The sequence below is a fragment of the Zingiber officinale genome, chromosome 5A (assembly GCF_018446385.1).
Source record: "Zingiber officinale cultivar Zhangliang chromosome 5A, Zo_v1.1, whole genome shotgun sequence".
Classification (NCBI taxonomy): domain Eukaryota; kingdom Viridiplantae; phylum Streptophyta; class Magnoliopsida; order Zingiberales; family Zingiberaceae; genus Zingiber; species Zingiber officinale.
This window is the reverse complement of record NC_055994.1, coordinates 51697411-51717827: the sequence shown is the minus strand read 5'-3', so window position 1 is coordinate 51717827 and position 20417 is coordinate 51697411. Positions and strand designations below refer to the sequence as shown.

Sequence of the window (20417 nt, the reverse complement as noted above, 5' to 3'; positions counted from 1 at the left end):
GATGAACTAGACTTAAGATGTTTGTTTAGTGCATCCATTTGAGTTTTAGCTTCATCAAAACACATAGTTATGTGTTATCCAATCATTGGGAAAGCTAATATACAAGTCATGTGCATTTTGGCCAAAGAACATGATTGGAAATTTGGTTTTGAAAATTATTTCAAAATATTTTTGGAAAACCTTGGTGTAGACTATCTTTTGATAGTAATCATTATTGAAAAGTTTCACACAAACTAGAGAAAATCATTAAAGTTTTCAAGAGTTTCCAATTTTGTATCAATCTTTGAAAATAGAAATTATTTTCTTAGAAAACTATTTTTTCTTCATAGTATATATCTTAAATAATGTCTACAAGAATTTTCATAATTTTTTGAATTTTATAGAATTATTGGGGTATTTCTGAATTTTGGTTGAAATTTGATTTCAAGATATCAGAAACCCAATCCAATTAGCCGATCGATTGGGAGAGTTTGATCGATCAGTCGACCGATTGAACTAGGTTTTCTAGTGAGAAGAAGGTCACAAAATTGATCAGTCAATCGATTGACCCTGCCTGGATCGATCAAGTGATCGATTAAGGGAATTATCCATGAATAGAAGCTCGAAGAATTAATCAGTGAATCGATTGAAAGGCTCCAATCGATTGGTCAATCTATTGAAAGGCTGATTTTGGCTAAAAGGATATGATTTCAGCCTATTAAGCTATTTTTAGTCATATTAACCATCTTAAACCCTATGAAATCCATTTTTGAACATTTCAAGGTAGTTTTCTTAATGAAAATAAGATTGGATTCGTTAAAGAAGACTAAATTGATGTTTAGGATGAGGTTTAGTTTCATTATTGGATTTTAGACCTCAAAACTTTAAATTTTGGATTTCCTAAACTTTTTAAGAATTCCTAGTCATTGTTGGTGCAATGATAGAAATTTAGAGCATGTTTTGAGGAGGAGATACTATTTAAAGACATGATATAATTTTTGAACACATGGAAGGTTGTAAAACCTCTATATAGTAAATGCTAGGGGTGTAAACGAACCGAATCGAGTCGAATATGCAGAAAAATTTAAGGTTCGAATTCGGCTCGAAATAGGTATATTCGAATTCGAGCTCGATTCGAAGCTCGAAAAATTCAAAATGTTTGGTTCGAATTCGGTTTGAATTAAGGCTCGGGTTCGAGTTCGGCTCAAAATATTCGAACATGTTCGCGAATTATTCGAATTATTGCTTGAAAATATATTCGAAAGGCTCAAAATTTATTTATTTAATATATATTTAACTTATATTAATAAATATTAAAGTTCACGAGCGGCTCGAACAATATAATTTGGGCTCGAGTTCGGTTCGAAAAAAAGTTCGAACATGTTCGAGTTCGGCTCGAATTCAATAAATTCGAATACAAATCGAATATTTTTCGAGCCGGCTCGAAAAGCTCGCGAGCCGGCTCGATTCGTTTGCAGCCCTAGTAAATGCTCATCATTGAGCATTAGCAAATAATAGAAGATTGGATATCTTCATTGTGAAATGTGAATGTTCTAGGATGAATATTTTGAATTGGTTTAATACTTAGGGGTGAGCATTAGAAACAATGAAGGGTATGAGACCTTCATTGTGATGTTGTGAACAACATGTGAGGTTATGAACACGTATGCATAACTCTTCAGGGGAGAGTTTTTAATGTTTGCCAAAGGGTGAGAATATAGGATTTATGTTAGGATTTCATTACCCAAAGGGGGAGTTTGCCCTCTAGAAAAGGGAGAGAATAAAGGAAAACCCTCATTCATGCTTTAGCATGAAGAACAAGTTGAGGCTATGTATTAGTCTAACTTAAATGGTTTGTCAAACATCAAAAAGAGGGAGATTGTTGGTGCAATTTCCCTAGGTTAGGGTTGACCAGGTTGACTAAGCTTGAATTAGCTCAAGTTTGAGTCGTAATGTGTGAGTTTCGATGTTTGAAAATATATGAAGACTATTTTGAGAATGTATGGAGATTGCAGGAGCAATCATCCATTTAGGGAGATTGGTCAAGATTGACTAGTTTAATGTGAAGAAGAGTCAAGCAGGTCAAGGTTGATCGATACTTGACTGAAAAGTCCAATAGGAAGGTTGGCAGAAGATGAAAATCCAAGTGGGTCAGTGTTAACCGAACACTTGGTGGGAAAGTCTTGTTGAGTGAAGTCAGGCAGAAGGAAAATCCTGATGAGTGTAGCCAGGTGAAAGACCTAGTGAGTGAAGCTAGGCAAATAGGAAATCCTGATGAGTGAAGCTAGGTGAAAGACCTAGTGAGTGAAGCTAGGCATATAGAAATCATGGTAAGTGAAGTCAGGTGAAAGTCCTAGTGAGTGAAGCTAGGCAGTAAAGAAGCCCTGGTGAGTGAAGCCAGACACTTGGAAATCCAATGTAAAAATTTATTATGTAAAAAGAAATATGCAAAATCTAAACTAAACCAAATGCATTGAATGTATCCCTCCAGACTTAAACTTTTCATTATCCCAATGAAAACTAGAAATGATATATGGAGTAGGTTTTATAAAGTTGAGAGAAGTTACCTAGTGATGAGCTCCAAATGGTTGAGACATCAACGTTGTTACGTCACCGCAAGTGTATGGTTACGTCGTCAGTAATATAAAAAGAAATCGTATCCATAGGGACTGGTTATAACCACTAAAGATATCTCAAAGTGAATTAGCTAAACAATCAACTAGGAATTACACGAACCAAGGAACAATTAAAAAATGGAAATAGAAAAGTAACGCAGAAACTAGGTTTATGAAAGTTCTAGGAAATTTGGTTTCTTTGTGATACTTATCAATGTAATATGATTTTACCAATTATATCCTCAATTGTCATGTATTCGTAAGAAGTCGTCGGTTATCTCCTGCAGAAAACACCGACAAGGGACTTATATCTATACCTTAAGCAACTAATAGTCATGATCCCTATGAAGTTCGTTAGTGGGGCAGCCCTGTCAGGACACCCCTCGGTCATACAATATAGAAACACATCACTAATCAATTCACATCATGATATAGTAACAACTCATCTATCTATCCTACTTCTTTGTAGATTCTTGCTTCACCCTTTAAGGTGATCCCCAAGATGTCCGTTAATGGGGCAGCCCTATCACGATGCCCCTCAATTATACAATCTAGAGAATTCCTCTACAAGATCTACAAGAATTACAAACATCCAATCAAGAATGGTAATTAGATCCAATCACAACAATCCACACAAGATTGAATTGATACAAAACATAACAACATCATTGAAACAAGAAGTAGGTATATCCTTGAAGTCATACATCAATTCACATCATAAATACTCCCTTCATCCTAAAACAAGAAGATATACTCCATGGAACAAAAGAAAAGATCCGAAGACAAGAAGATCGTAAACATTTCGATCCAAATCAAGAAGATAGAAAAGAAATGCTTATCTAGAGTTGATGAGTAATTTTCGGAACCAATCCTTGCTATCGGAGTCAAATCGGGAATGGAGACATCCTTAGATCGCCGGATCGACACCCAAAAGATAGAGAAGAACCTTCAAATTGGATCTCCCAAAAGGGAGAGCCTCTCCCTTTCAAAGAGGAAGAAGCCCTTTAAATAGAGAAGGGGGTTTGGGTGCCACACGGCCCGTGTCACGACCCTGTGGACCTCACACAACCTTGCCTGTTTTGCTCTCGGCTAGAGACACACGGCAGTGTGAGATCATACGGTCGTGCCATGTTCCACATCTGGATGGTTCACACGATCGTGTGGCACACACAGTCGTGGCAGTCTTGGTCTCTAGAAAGGTTGCACGGTCATGTGGCACACACGACCTGACAATGCTTGGCCTCTGGAAAGGTTGCACAACCGTGTAGATCTACACAACCATATTTTGATTCTGCTTCAAAAGTGACATGACCGTGTGATACCACATGGACAAAGTCATTTTCCTTTGGCATGGCCGTGTGGCATTCATGGCTTGTGTCTTCTTCCTTTGCTTGATTATTAAATTGGCCACAAACATCAATTCTTCTCCAAATTTGACTCCTGTAGACAGAAAATGCACAAGAGCAGATCTCCGAACAAAGAAGAGTAAATATGCTAAAAGTAAAGCAAGGAGTATGAAAATGCATAGATAAAGCATGCATGAAATATAGGAATGCTCGTCAAAACATGCTAAACAAGTGTATAAAATCTACGTATATCACACCCCCAAACTTAAACTTTTACTTATCCTCAAGCAAAATGCCATGCACAATCAAAACTCACATGCTCAACAATGCATCATAATCCCTAATGCACTTTCCTTACTCTATCTACAAGTTTCATTGATGCACATGATCATAGAAATAACGCAAGTCTGGCTTAAGCATAAGTCTCTTTGTGCACAGTGCAAATAAGTGGTCCAAACTCTTCAAGTTTCAATGTTCATCCTAGTCAAGTCGTCATCCAATTGAGTTCCTAATGTTCCCGGTGATAGGCACTTGCCTGCCACACACTTAGTTCATATTTCTCAATCAACCCAGGGTCTTAAAGGCATTCTTGATATCAAGAGAAGCATAGCAGTCATTTCCCTAGTAACCTAACTCGGTCTCAAAGGGGTAACTTGCTAGTTTCCACTCACGACAACTATTTTTTATATCCCTTTTTTCATCATCATCATTTTTTTTCATTCTCTTCTTTTTTTTCATTTCATTTTTTTCTAAGTGATTGCAAGGTGCAACACTTAAACACAAATATACTGCACAAATGTTGGGATATTTTAATTTTTTCCAAATGAGTTTACATGATTCGAGCCTTATCTAGTAACCAAAATGAAGTTTGAGGAATCACCATGGAAATCAAGTACTAACCAAATAAGATGAATCATGACTATTTCAATGATATCAACTATTCAAGCTCAATTAAAGTGAAAGTAAGATCCTTATGGTAAGCCAAAACTCAAACTTATTTCCATAAAATACTTAGCTCACATTATGCAACTTAAGATAGAGAAAAGAGGTACACTAAACATACTAGCATCATTTACAACATCATGAATCAAGATATAAACGTGCTAATCACTATGCTTTTAGACAAGCAAGCATATAAGTGAGGATTGATGTTCTCAATATGAATGCTACAAAATACTTCAAAAGAAAAAAAATTAGAACAAACATGCATAACAAAAACAAGACAAAAACAAACGAAATGCATAAAACTGAAAATGCAAAATTTCAGTTGCAAACCCCCCTCCAGACTTAAACTTTTCATCATCCCGATGAAATCAATACTGATGATGGAGGAGGTAGTTCAGGGAACTCGGGAAGAGGAAAAGGAAAAGCATTAATGAACCATCTTACTTTATCCCTAAAAAATTTTTGATATTCAAACAATTTATCTAAATCATCTTGCAAATATCTCATAAAACCTCAAAAATCTTCATTAAACTCCATTCGAGCTCTATAAGAATTCATAAATCCAGAAATTTTATCACACAACTCTCTCTCACTCTTAAAACACTCTTGCAATTTCCTAAATTATTCCTCTCCCATGCAAACTTTATTTGTAAGTAGTTCATTAGTCGAATCTAAATCACTATGAATTTTATCCAAAATAGAATGGAGTTCATGAAAATCAAATTTATGAATGTTACGACTAACCGAAAGAACATCTCTTGAAACTGAGGCTGACAATAATCTAGATTGTTGACTTGCTAAAATTAAACGTCAATTATCTTTAACCCGAATAGTAGTAAGGTCATGATTGGGCAATTTTAAAGGAAAATTGTTTTTAACAAGAAGACTATACCCATGTTCCTCACGCCTTATTATTTTTATTGCTAAACATGAATGTAGATCTAATCTACAAGATTCATCAATCACCTCTAATTCATCAAGATCACACCCTAATACTACTGCTATTTGAGTTAACAACCCTCCTAAAACAATGGGTGTGGTAGAATCTACTTTCCCCAATTTTACTAAATGCTTAAGAAAGAAATAACCAGAATTAATTGAAACATTTTCAACCATTGGCCATAAACAATACAAATCCATAAGTCTTACTATCCCTTCTTTATCCTCTCATCCAAATATAGTGTTCTTCATGACTAAATGAATATATCTAAAAATGGGATTAATGATATAAGGAGCTCTAGAAGTGTGAGGGTTAAAATGGGATTGCCTAGAGATTTGTTGCCAAAAGTGTGAATTCTCGAATTCAGGTAAAATTGTACGTGTAACACCCGAAAATTCTCAAAATAATTATTAGAAATATTCTATTATTTTTCTGAAATTTTAGGATATTTTTATAGAATTTTTAGAGTAGCGGAAGTAGCAAAAACAAATAGAGTCGTAAAAGGGTCTAGGCGAGTATTGAACCCAAGACCTATTGGGTCCTATGACTTATAGTTGACTCTAGTAACCAAGTGAACCCAGCAGGGCCGTGCTGAGAAGAAAGGGAATCAGTTATATTTATATTTGAGTTGGGCCGAATTACCCACTAAATATAAATAGGGATTAAGTGAGGAATTGTTATTTTCTTAAACGAGAAAAAAAACCCTTCCCTCACCCTAGTCACGCCGCCCTCTCCTTTTCTCCCTCACCTCTCGGCGCCAACCTCAAGAAACCTAGGGTTTCCGTCCCAAGGGCAAGAGGAATACCTTCCGGCGATATCTCGGCTACGAGAACGTTCCTCCCCACGAGAAGAGCACGTGGACGTGAGGAAATCTACAGAGGGATCTTAACCACCGGAAATCTAGCGATCAGATCGTAAGGAAATCTAGCGCAGGATGTAAGAAACCCCTCACCTGCAGTATAAGTAGCTCTCGTGTGAATTTCTGCTTTGTTTAGTAGCATACGAATTTTTGACACATAGGTTGTGCAATAGTGCACACTAGGTGTTCGATAATAAGTGTAGCACAGGAAAAGAATGCAACTTAGGCATTTTAATAGCTTAGTAAATGCAATAGAGGCATTTATTTAGTATGCATAGTTTTACTATAATTGTATGGGACTACGGTCCAATGGGTGGGCTCCCACAGTCGCCTCTAGGTTCAGATAACCTAGCTCTAGGTTCAGACAACCTAGAAATAGCAATATAAGAAGAACTGAGCTATAATCAGTATTTTATTTTAGCAGAGGCACTGTACTGGATTAGATATCCATTGGGTTGGGCTCCCATAGTCGTCCCTAGGTTTAGATAACCTAGTAAACCCTACTAAGTTCGGGACTTGCAAACCCGGGTCTAGTTAGGTATGCGCGCATAGCAACTACAGTTGCCAGGCCCAAACAGTAGCATGATTATTATTTTAATCTATTTATGAAAATAGTTTTCAAACTCTCACAAAATAGTTATGTGAAATCAGTACAGCTTCAACATTAGTCTAGCATTAGCTTAGCTCAGCTTTTTATATCAGTTTAGTTTTCCTATTGATGCAATGTGATAATTATGATTAGCTTTATGGCCATGATTAGTGTTGATTCTATGTGTTGTATGCCATGCCATGTTTAGCATATTCAATACATATTTCAAATAGCATGTTTTCAAAGCATAATTTGCATCGTATGCATGTTTTGTGAGGTAGATTGTTTCTTACTAAGCATAAAGCTTACAGATACTCTTTCCTTATACTGCAGATAAAGGTAAAGGAAAGATGGACTAGTGGAGGCTGGAGGGCAATGCGATGAAGATGTGTGTGGAAGGAACATGGAATAAAGATCCTTGGAGAAGCTAGCAACCTAAGAACTTAGCATTTCATTTATGTTATTCCTTTATGCACTTTAGTTACTTAAGTGTCTTGGATTATGGAAGTTATGCATAGATTGTCAGTTGCCATGAGTTATGATAGGTCTAGTAGCTTTGTGTTTGCTGTTAGAATATTTTCCAGTTGTTTTAGAACTTGTGTGTGTGAGTTTGGCACGAAACAGTGCTGAAATCAGAGTTTTGCTGCAAAATCAGAAACCCCAATCGATCAGTGGATCGATTGGGAGCCTGGTTCCGCGAACAGTAAGCTTCTGGATTGATCAGCCGATCGATCCAGTCGCATTCTGTCGCGAACAGTAAGCTCCTGGATCGATCAGCCGATCGATCCAATCGCATTTTGTTGCAAACAGAGAGCTCTGGAATCTATCAATGGATCGATTGGCAGTCTGGATTAATCAGTCGATCGATCCAGAATATTACCCGAGTCTAGTAGCCATCTGGATCGATCCAACAGCTTGCAATCGATTGGGTTCAACCTGGATCGATTGGGAAGCTGGGTTTTGACCCAGTAACCTTGTGTTTCAGCTCCTTGACCATAGGGGATGTAGGATATGTCATGTACACCTTAGATTGCATCCCTTAGCACGTGTAGAATCCAGAACTTGTGTTAGCTTAGTAAAGTTTAAATTGGTACAGTTTTCCGCACCTAGACTTAGTAGTGGTCATGGATATAGCTTAGCACAGCATATTGTGACGGTTCGGCCTTACAGCCTAGTTAGTAGAAGGCAGGTCATTACAGTACGCACATCATTTTTAGGTAGATCATAACAAGTATTAAAATCACTCAATGTCTATTCATAATCTTCATTCAGTAGACGGAATTTTAATTTTCCCCCTCCTTGTACATTATCTACCTTTATAGAACTTAAGATTTCAAAATGATTCTAGGATAAGTTGGATATTTCATATTCATTAATCCACTCTAGCCTATTCTTTCAAATAACCAACCAATATCATCTCTAAACCCTAAGGTATCTAAAGTTGCATCATCCAAAAATTTAGTACTCAAGAGAGGACGTTTACATAAAGAGAAATATCGAAGTTGTTGTTCTTTGCTAAAAAAGACAAAGCCAAAATTATTAGAAATACCTTTAAAACAAGAGTTCCTTCCTTTTGTCGCAAGCATCTTTTCTTTCCCTCTTCTTGTTGATGAAGTATCCTTGATTGCATTCGATATAGTAGAAGTTAGAAAGGTTGAACTTTTAAGGAAGATGAGAGAAGGGATTGAGTGGAAGTAGTTTAGAACCCTTGAAGAGAAGAAAATAATAGAGAAAAGGGGAGTGTGCGACGGGCACGACCGTGTAGCTCATACACCCCCATGCCCTAGCCCTTAAAGACTGGGTTGGGCCGTGCTCTTCCTTTCACATGGTCGTGTATGGATTTTCAGCACAGACGTGTGAATTTACACAGGCCTTGCATTCTCCTTCTCGGGGATGTTCACATGGACGTTCCAAATGGCACAGGCAGTGCAATCCCCTTCATGGCTTGATTCACACGGCCAGTTCCTTCTCCTTCTCGAGAATTTATACACGACCGTGTCAGTTGACATGGGTAGTGTAGTTCTCCTCTCTGGTAAATTCACACGACTGTGTCTGGTACATGGCCGAGCACATCTCCTCCTCGGGTAAATTCACATGGCCAGTGTGAGTCACACGACCGTGTACTCCTTCTCTTCTGTAGACTTAACATGGTCATGTCTGGTACATAGCCGAGCTACTTTTCTTCTCATCATTTATGATCTTCCTCCTTTCCGACTTCTCCAACGCTTCCATGCCCATGAAGAAATCATGGCCAGCTCATGGAAGCAAAACACAACCTGAAAACAAAAAATAACAACAAATTTAAAAGCACTAATTAATGAAAAAAATAATTACAAATTGAATCTAATCTAAAAGAACCCTTAGCTGTTTAAGGTCATTAGTTCGACCGGTCTCCTAAATCTGGGGCACGAGGTTCAGAGAAGTATAATTTTTGTTTTTCTTCCAAATTCATACCATGTATATATCCTTTTAGATGTTGACTGTTCACCTTAATAATTCCCATCTCTTCATTCCAAATATCTATTGCTCCGAAAGGATAAACCTTTTTAACTTTGAATGGACCCATCTATCGTGACTTAAGTTTTCCTGGAAAAAGTTTTAACCTTTAATTAAATAATAAAACTAAGTCTCCTTCTTTAAAATCTCTACATAAAATATATTGATCATGTCATTTCTTTGTCCTTTTCTTATAAGATCGGGCATGCTTATAAGCATCCATCCTTAGATCCTCAAGTTCATTTAACTGAAGTTTTGTTTTTTTCTCCTGCTATCCTGGGATCCATGTTAAGTTTTGTAATTGCCCAATAAGCTTTATGTTCCAATTCAACTGGAAGATGATATGACTTTTCATAGACTAACTGAAATGGAGTCATACCAATGGGAGTTTTGTAGGCAGTACGATATGCCCATAAAGCATCATCTAACTTCAATGACCAATCTTTGCGTGAAGTTGAGACTGTTTTCTCTAGTATAGCTTTGATTTCATGATTAGATATCTCAACTTGCCCATTAGTTTGTGAATGGTATGGTGTTGCCACTTTGTGATTTACTCCATATTTCTTGAGTAAGTTTTCAAACTATTTTTCTATAAAATGTGACCCCCCAATCACTAATGACCGCCTTAGGTACACCAAATCATGGAAAGATTGTCTTTTAAATAGTTTGATGACTATTTTGCATCACTTGTAGGAGAAGCTACCGCCTCCACCCATTTCGACACATAGTCCACCGCCACCAGAATAAACCTATTTCCATATGAAAAAGGAAATTATCCCATAAAATCTATCCCCCATACATCAAATAATTTAACTTCAAGAATGTAGTTTAGTGACATTTCATTTCTTCTAGTGATATTTCCAATCCTTTGACATTAATCACAGGATTGCACAAATTCTCGTGTATTTTTGAATAGAGTAGGCCAATAAAACCTTGCCTGTAGAATTTTTGCAGATGTCTTTGAACATCCCAAATCGCCTCCATATGATGAAGAATGGCAATGGAACAATATATCCTTAACTTCTTCCTCTGGTACACATCTTCGATCGATCATATCGCTACATTTTTTGAAAATAAGCAGTTCATCCTAAATATAATTTTTATCATCCGAAAGAAATTTTTTCTTTTGTTGTCTAGAGAAATTTTGGGAAAGAACTCCACTTGCTAGATAATTAACAAAGTCTGTATACCAAGGTGTCTTTACACATGCCAATGCCAATAGATGTTCATCTGGAAAAATATCATCAATAGGTGGTACATCACACTCTACATCCTTTTCTCTATTTTGTCATACTAGAGATAAATGATCCACCACTACATTCTCTGCCCCTTTTTTATCTCTGATCTCTAAATTGAATTCTTGAAGAAGTAAGACTCATCTGATAAGTCATGGTTTAGCATCCTTCTTATCTAGTAAGTACTGAATGGCCACATGATCAGTATAAGCTATCACTTTTGAACCTACCAGATAAGATCTGAACTTATCAAATGCAAAAACTACTACTAGGAATTCCTTTTTTTGTAGTGGAATAGTTTACTTGAGTTGCATCTAGTGTCTTGTTTGCATAATGAATTGCATGTAAAATCTTGTTCTTCCTTTGCCCTAAAATTGCTCCTACTGTAAAATCACTAGCATCACACATAATCTCAAATGGGAGCTCCCAATCTAGTGCTTGTATTACTAGAGCTGAGATAAGGGCACTTTTAATTTTTTTGAAAGTCTCCATACAATCATCATCAAAACAAAATTCAACATCTTTATTCAACAAATTTGTAAGTGGTTTAGAAATTTTTGAGAAATCCTTAATGAAATGCCTATAGAATCCAGCATGCCCCAAGAAACTCCTTACTCCTTTCACATTAATAGGCGGGGGTAACTTCTCTATTACTTCCACCTTGGTCTGATCTACTTCAATCTCATGCTATGATATCTTATGTCCCAAAACAATCCCTTCTTTAACCATGAAGTGACATTTTTCTCAATGTAACACCAAGTTTACGTCTTCACATCGTTGAAGAACCATAAAAAGTGATGTATGCCCAAGGGCTGAAGATAGGAGAGATCAGTTATCACTTCCAGAAGGCCCAATTACAAGACTACGGGCAAAGCGTTTCAAGGAAGCACTAAATGGGCTAATCAAAAACATTGGGAGGACTATGAGCAAGGAGAAACCAAGATAATCGCAACTGCTAGTCGTGACCTAATCCACGTAATCAGGCATAACCATCCATGACTGGCCGCGCTTAACGAAAGAACGTTAATAAGCATGTGAAGCATGGGAACTCGTTCATGCATGAAGACTTAAGTATTTTAGATTGTTTAATGAAGCATGCGACTTGGGACTCTAATTGTGCATGCATTTATTTTGTTTTGGGTTTGTAGATAGCTTGCATGAGGCATGCAACATTGGGACTCTAATTGTGCATGTACTTATCTTGTATTTTTCCTTGTTCACTCCCATATATAAGGGAGGGACATCTTAGTATGAGGCAACTTAGTTTTTGGTGAGACTGTGTGCTCTCTTAGTTCTTGAAAGAACTTACTGAACTTATCGAGTCTACTCTTGTGGCGTTCAACCCATCGAAACTTATAACCCCTAGGTGTGGCGTTTCTTTCCTTCGTAGGCTTGGTTCGTGCCAATTCTTAGTTACGGGTCAAGGCTCACACTCTTGTCGTTTAGTTCTTGGGGTTCTATCCACCTTTGTTTCAGGTTCCATCACATTTATTGGTGGGGTTCGTATCATCTGGTGTCAGAGCTTTGGTTCAAAGGCAAGTGCAAATCTATCTTTACTTGTTGTTTAGCAAAAAGCAAAAAGAAAAAAAAAATCATGAAAAAAAAGAGCACGCAACGAAAAGACAAAAAAAAAAGAGAAGAAGAAGAAAGCGCAGAAAAAAAAACTGCTTGTGCGAATCGAAGTAAATTGTCTTCAACAATCCCTTTCTTGTTTTCCTTACTCTCAAACTTCTACTCTTTCATTTTCTCTTAAAAATTCTGCCTGATGCGGATAGTGCTTGGGGGCAGAGAAGGATTGAGAAAGAGGAAGAGCAGTTTGGTATTTTGGGCGTGAGTAGGTTTTGTTGTAAAAGGGTGCACTGTTCACCAGCACGGGGAGGATTTTTGGGGTGCGCTGGTTTAACCGCCGCCAGCCCCCTGACGCGGGGCTCCTTGGCTGCTTCGACACCGGTCGCCGGTCGCACCTCTTCTCTCCCTCCTTCCCTCCGACCTGCACCTCATCGCTGCCAACAGGAAGAGAGGGGCTTCGGGCTTGTTTCTGCCGCCAGCCAAGGGAGGGTTTTCTCCCTCTCACCTCCAACGGCCAGCGCCACCTCCAGCGGCCGTCTCCGCCGTCCCCAGCGGCCAGCGCTATCTCCTGCGGCCAGCAACACCTCCTGCGGCCATCTCCGCCGTCCCCAGCGGCCAGCACTGTCTCTAGCGGCCAGCGCCACCTCCGGCGGCCATCTTCGCCACCTCCGGCGGCCATCTCCGCCGTCCCCAGCGGCCAGCGCCACCTCTGGCTGTCATCTCCGCCGTCCCCAGCGGCCAGCGTTGCCTCCAGCGTCCAGCGCCACCTCCGGCGGCCATCTCAGCCGTCCCCAGCGGGCAGCACTGCCCCCAGCGAGCGCCACCCCCCGATGACCACCACCGTCACCCTCTGGGCAGCCGTCGTCCGCATGCTCAGGTTTCACATTATTTGTCTACTTTAGCGAGCCGATGGAGTATTCGGCCTGCGCGCCGCTATTGCATTCCGACCTTCGTGCCCCCATTCCGACCTGCGAGTCGGCGTTATAGTTAGGCCGCACATTACCATACGGATCCATAGCGCGCCCGGCTTTGAGCCACAAGAGTCAGTTACTCATCTGGCAGATGTCTATCCAGTCTTCACGGCCGCGACGACCTGATCAGCGCCACAACCAGCTCATCCATCCATCCGAGGGCGCCCCTCGGGGCCAAGGTACGTCATTGTACTCATCTCATACATATTTCATTGTGTCGTTATCATTCGACTGCTCATATATTTGTGGGGCTGCCTCGAGCACCGAGGTACCAGAGAGAGGGGCAACCTGGTCGATGGCTGCAGGGATTGTTGACCAGAGGACTTCAATCGACTAGGTCAATGCAGAAGACAGGTCGCCACCGGGTCATGGGGATGCGGTCAACCTTCCAGCCACGTCATTCCGGCAGGTTCGTCTACTCAGCTTCCCGACAAGATCAAATTGGCACCGTCTGTGGAAACGGACCTGGTCTGGAACGTAAAGATGGACGACCCAGAACGTTTCGCCATCCTCATGGCCTTGATGGGTTTCGACGAGTATATCATATCCTCCTCATTCCTCGGGTGTTCGGGAGTCGAGCAATTGAGTCAGATCCTCTGCTAGTCGGTAGGTCAGTTTTCCAGTTATATTCTCTTTCGGTCATAGAATTTATCATAATTTCTTGAGCGGGGACTCTCGTGCCGATCGTCCGGGTTTCCATCATATCCGAGCCAAGGGCTCGATGTCGAAGACCCCGTGCTGATCGGCCCGGCATATATTATCCGAGCCAATGGCTTGATGCCGAAGACCCCATGCTGATCGGCCGGGCGTACATTATCCGAGCCAATGGTTCGATGCCGAAGACCCCGTGCTGATCGGCCGGGCGTACATTATCCGAGCCAAGGGCTCGATGCCGAATACCCCGTGTCGATCGGCCGGGTGACATTATGGGTTTCGACGAGTATATCGTATCCTCCTCACTCCACGGGTATTCGGGAGTCGAGAAATTGAGTAAGATCCTCTACTGGTCGACAGGTCAGTTTTTCAGTTATATTATCTTTCGGTCATATAATTTATCATAGTTTCTCGAGCGAGGATTCCTGTGCCGATCGGCCAGGTTTCCATCATATCCGAGCCACGGGCTCGATGCCAAAGGCCCCCGAGCCGATCGACAGGGTGTGTATTATATCCGAGCCACAGGCTCGATCTCGAAGACCCCGTGCCGATCGGGCGGGTGTGAGCTATGCTTGAAGACCGTCGAGCGGCGACATTAAATCCCAAAGTCGAACCGGCGACTATAAAAACCCCGGTCTGAAGACCGTCGAGCGGCGACGTTAAATCGCAAAGTCGAACCGGCGACTATAAAAACCACAGCCTGAAGACCGTCGAGCGGCGACGTTAAATCCCAGAGTCAAACCGGCGACTATAAAAACCCCGGGCTGGAGACCGTCGAGTGGCGACGTTAAATCCCAGAGTCGAACCGGCGACTATAAAAACCCCGGCCTGAAGACCGTCGAGCGGCGACGTTAAATCCCTGAGTCGAACCGGCGACTATAAAAACCCCGGCCTGAAGGCCGTCGAGCGGCGATGTTAAATCCCAGAGTCGAACCAGCGAATATAAAAACCCCAGCTTGAAGACCGTCGAGCGGCGACGTTAAATCCCAGAGTCAAACTGGTGACTATAAAACCCATCCTGAAGACCATCGAGCGGTGACGTTAAATCCCAGAGTCGAACCAGCGACAATAAAAACCTCGGCCTGAAGACCGTCGAGCGGCGACTATAAAAACCTCGGCCTGAAGACCGTCGAGCGGCGACGTTATATCCTAGAGATGAACCGTCGACTTTAAAAACCCCGGCCTGAAGACCGTCGAGTGGCAACGTTAAATCCCAGAGTCGAACCGGCGACTATAAAAACCCCGGCTTGAAGACCGTCGAGCGGCAACGTTAAACTCCAGAGTCGAACCGGCGACTATAAAAACTCCGGCTTGAAGACCACTTCATGGACTAGTTCATCGGATATTCAATCTTCCCCGTTCGGGGTCGAGCAATCTTCACGAGCATCTATCTCCCCTGTTCGGGGTTGTGTGGTCGTCACTGGTCGCGGACCAGCTTATAGGATATTCTATCTCCCTCATTCGGAATCGAGCAGTTTTCACGAGCATCTATCTCCCCCATTCGGGGTTGAGTGGTCGTCACTGGTTGCGGACCAGCTTATCGGATATTCTTCCTCCCCCGTTCGGGGTTGAGCAGTCTTCACGAGCATCTATCTCCCCCGTTCGGGGTTGAGTGGTCGTCACTGGCCGCGGACCTGCTTATCGGATATTCTACCTCCCTCGTTTGGGGTCAAGCAGTCTTCACGAGCATCTATCTCCCCCATTCGGGGTTGAGTGGTCGTCACTGGTCGCGGACCAACTTATCGGATATTCTATCTCCCCCGTTCGGGGTCGAGCAGTCTTCACGAGCATCTATCTCCCTCGTTCGGGGTTGAGTGATCTTCACTGGTCTCGGACCAACTTCGGATATTCTATCTCCCTCGTTCGGGGTCGAGTGACATCTATCTCCTCCGTTCGAGATCGAGCGTTCATCACGGGCCTCAAACTAGTTCATCGGGTATATTTCTCCTCCATTCAGGGTCGAGCTTATCAGATATTTTATATCACCCATTCGGGATCGAGCGATTATTACTGGTCTCGGGCCAGCTTCAGTTATTTCATCTCCCCCGTTCGGAGTCGAGCAGTCGTTACTGGCCTCGGACCAGCTTATCAAATATCTCATCTCCCCCATTCGAGGTCGAGCGCTTCACACTGGTCACAGACCAGCTTATAAGAGCATCTATTTCCCCCGTTCGAGATCGCGGAGCATATCAGAGCAGCTTATCTCCCCCGTTCGGGGTCTAACTATCTCCAATGGTCGCGAACGAGAGTATCTCCACTGGTTTCAGGCCATAATATCTCATAGGCTTTGTGTTCGTTCAGCTCACGACTTTCGCGTCCATGCGTCTTTGACTCACGGGCTACACTCCAGTTCAGTTCGCATGTGATGCGCCCATTCAGCATCAGCCACTCAGCTTTACTCGATTGTCGGGCCAACATTTTATGATCGCCCGTTGACTATCCTTGGTGCTGTTCGGTCAATACTCTCATAGCGGTCCGATCAATATCGCTCGGCCACCCATTCGACCACACGTTTGAACGAGGTCGCACGATCAACGCTCATAGAGACGCCCATCTTTTTATTTCACATTTTGCATTTCCACGGTCGCACCCTCAGCATCGCTTGTCCGCTCGGTCTACTCGGCATCATTCGCTCGGTCGGCATCAGTCATTTGACTTGGTGTTATTTATCGTAGTTCGCTCGGCCTTGCTACTGTCTCTCGGGTTGTCTGATCTGGATATTCGCGATCGCACGCTCGATCGCCCGTCTTTGTACCTCTGGTGCCTTATCCCCATTGCTAGGGCCGCGCCCTTTCTCGTCACTCGCATGATACTACTTGAGTCACTTGCTGGTATCGCCACAGCTATTCATTTGACGACAAGAGGAGCCCAGTGATCCGATTTTGCGTTCGGTAGCGATTCTGCTTTGGGCTTAGTCTAGTCAGTCGGACTCGCGCCTCCTTCGACTAGACTTGAAGGGGAGGTTTATGATACGGATAGTGCTTGGGGGTAGAGAAGGAATAAGGAGAAGAGAAAGGGTAGTTTGGTCTTTTGGGCGTGAGTAGGTTTTGTTGTAAAAGGGTGCACTGTTCACCAACACGGGGAGGATTTTTGGGGTGCGCTAGTTTCACCGCCGCCAGCCCCCTGACGCGGTGCTCCTTGGCTGCTTCGACGCCGGCCGCCGACCGCCGACCGCGCCTCTTCTCTCCCTCCTTCCCTCTGGCCTGCACCTCATCACTGCCAACAGGAAGAGAGGGGCTTCGGGCTTGTTTCTGCCGCCAGCCAAGGGAGGGTTTTCTCCCACTCACCTCCAGCGCCCAGCGCCACCTTCGGCGGCCGTCTCCGGTGTCCCCAGTGGTCAACGCTATCTCCAGTGGCCAGTGCCACCTCCGGCGGCCATCTCCGCCGTCCCCAGCGGCCAGCACTGCCTCCAGCGATCAGCGCCACCTCCGGCGGCCGTCTCCGCCGTCCCCGGCGGCTTTCTCCGCCGTCCCCAGCGGCCAGTGTTGCCTCAAGTAGTCAGCGCCATCTCCGGCGGCCATCTCCACCATCCCCAGCGGCCAGCGCTGCCTCCAGCGGCCAGCGCCACCTCCGGCGACCATCTCCGTCGTCCCCAGCGACCAGCATTGCCTCCAGCGGCCAGCGCCACCTCCGGCTACCATCTCAGCCGTCCCTAGCGGCCAGCACTGCCCCCAGAGGGCGCCGCCCCCCGGCGACCACCACCGTCACCCTCTGGGCAGCCGTCGTCCGCATGCTCAGGTTTCACATTATTTGTCTACTTTGGCGAGCCGATGGAGTATTCGGCCTGCGCCGCTATTGCATTCCGGCCTTCGTGCCCCCATTCCGACCTGCGAGTTGACGTTATACTTAGGCCGCGCATTACCATACGGATCCATAGCGCGCCCGGCTTTGAGGCACAAGAGCCAGTTACTCATCTGGTGGACGTCAATCCAGTCTTCACGGCCGCGACGACCTGATCAGCACCACAACTAGCTCATTCATTCATCCGAGGGCACCCCCCGGGTCCAGGGTACGTCATTGTACTCATCTCATACTTATTTCATTGTGCCGTTATCATTCGACTGCTCATATATTTGTGGGACTGCCTCGAGCACCGAGGTACCAGAGACCGAGGCAACCCGATCATGGCTGCAGGGATTGTTGACCAGAGGACTTCAGGCGACTTGGTCAACGCAGAAGACAGCCATCCCGGTCATGGGATCCTTACGGTCAACCTTCCACGTCTTTCAGGTTTTCTCTTAACAATTCCGCCTTTATAAGTTTCGGTGGTATCTTTTGAATTGCTACGTGATATTCGATTTGTTCTAGAGTTTGCTTAAGAACTAAGAGACATCATAAATTGGCTACCACCAAACGCATGTGAGGTTTTTCTTTCATTTTGCAGCCATGTCCAACAACCAGGAGGATGGAGTAAATGAGGGGGCTAGACCACTTCCGAACCTTCAATTGCAAGCATTTATGGGGGAGATGCAGCGGATGATGAGGGCGGAATTAGAATCTATCCATGAGAGTTTGGATCAGGTGGAGGATGGGACACCAAGAAGACATCAACAAGACCGTATTACTAGACCACAATGAAGACATGCCCAAGGGATTGATGTCGAAGAAGATGAAGAGGTTATTGTGGAAGACTTTGATGAGCAAAACTACAATCGGAGTAGGATTGGATATCGAGGAGATAGAAATGGAACTAGAAGAAATAATGATTTAGGAGGGATTAAGATGAAGATTCCAACCTTCCAATAGAGAAATGACCCAGAAGCTTACTTGGAATGGGAAACTTAGATGGAAATGGTATTTGACTGTCATGAATTCTTAGAGCTTAAAAAGGTAAAGTTAGCTGCCATTGAATTCACTGATTACGCTATTGTTTGGTGGGATCAAGTGGTGATGACTCAGAGAAGGAATAGAGAGCAATAACCTGTATCCACTTGGGAGGAGATGAAAGTACTCATGAGAAGGAGGTTTGTACCCAGCCATTATTATAGAAGCTTATATCAGCGGCTTCAAAGGTTATCTCAAGGCTCCAAAAGTGTGGATGAATATTTCAAGGACATGGAGTTGTCCATGATCCGAGCTAATGTCAATGAAGATCAGGAAGCCACTATGGCCAGGTTTTTACATGGTTTAAACCCAGAAATTGCTGATATTGTTGAATTACAGCATTATGTTGAGCTGTCGGACATTGTCCACCAAGCACAAAAAGTGGAAGAACAATTCAAGAGGAGAGGATTGGCTAGGAAGGGACAACCAATGACTACTCACACCACATGGCGGACAACTCCAAGAAAGGAGGAACAACCTCAAAATAAGCTAAAGTTTGAACCCTTCAAGAAGCCCAAACCTACACCATCTACTACTCAAGGTAATCGCGAGCCCATTTCCTCCAAAACTCATGATATCAAGTGTTTTAAATGTCAAGGGCATGGTCATATAGCTAGTCAATGTGTGAACAAAAGGGTGATGGTAATTAACGCCCAAGGTGAACTTGAGTCAGAAGATGAGGATGAAATAGTTGAAGAAGTGCCACAAAATGTGGACAGTGATGATGAACAACATGCTGTTATCGGAGACTTATTGGTGGCCCGACAAGTTCTCAATTTACAAGCAAAGGAGGAGGAAGGTAATCAAAGGGAAAACTTGTTTCATACCCATTGCTTTGTCAATAACAAGGTTTGCAGTGTTATTATTGATGGGGGGAGTTGCACCAATGTGGCAAGTACTAATTTGGTGGAGAAATTGACACTACCAACTCGGAAACATCCCCGACCTTATCGCCTCCAGTGGCTAAACGATTGTGGAGAAATCAAGGTAACAAAATAAGTCTTGATAGCAATTTCCATCGGCAAATATGAAGATGAGCTGTTGTGTGACGTGGTTCCCATGCATGCATGCCATCTATTGTTGGGGAGACCTTGGAAATTCGATCGAAAGGTAACACATGATGGACTCACAAATAGGTATACTTTTACTATGAAGGGACAACGTATTATTCTTGTACCATTGACTCCAAGACAAGTTATGGAGGACCAGTTGAGATTACAAAAAGTAAATGAAAAGAAGAGAGAAAAAGAAATTGAGAGAAAATAATTGAGAAAAAAGAAGTAGAGGAAATGAAAAATGAGAGGAAAGAAGATGAGAGGAAAGAGACAAAAGGAGTGGGCAAGGAAAAAAAAGGAGAGAGAAAGAAAAATAGTTTTTATGTAAAAAAAAGTGAGA

The 20417-nt window shown here is 42.8% G+C and overlaps 1 protein-coding gene across 1 annotated transcript in view; it reads left to right on the top strand.

The window, feature by feature from the left end:
* Window positions 1-17854, top strand: part of LOC121979562 (bromodomain-containing protein 4-like) — a 46376-nt gene extending 28522 nt beyond the window's left edge. Inside the window, exons 2-4 of the mRNA XM_042531557.1 lie at window positions 12858-13450; window positions 13648-13723; window positions 17303-17854. Coding sequence (XP_042387491.1) covers window positions 12858-13450; window positions 13648-13723; window positions 17303-17854 — 1221 coding nt within the window. The remainder of the gene's footprint in view (window positions 1-12857; window positions 13451-13647; window positions 13724-17302) is intronic.
* The last annotated feature ends 2563 nt before the right edge of the window (window positions 17855-20417 follow it).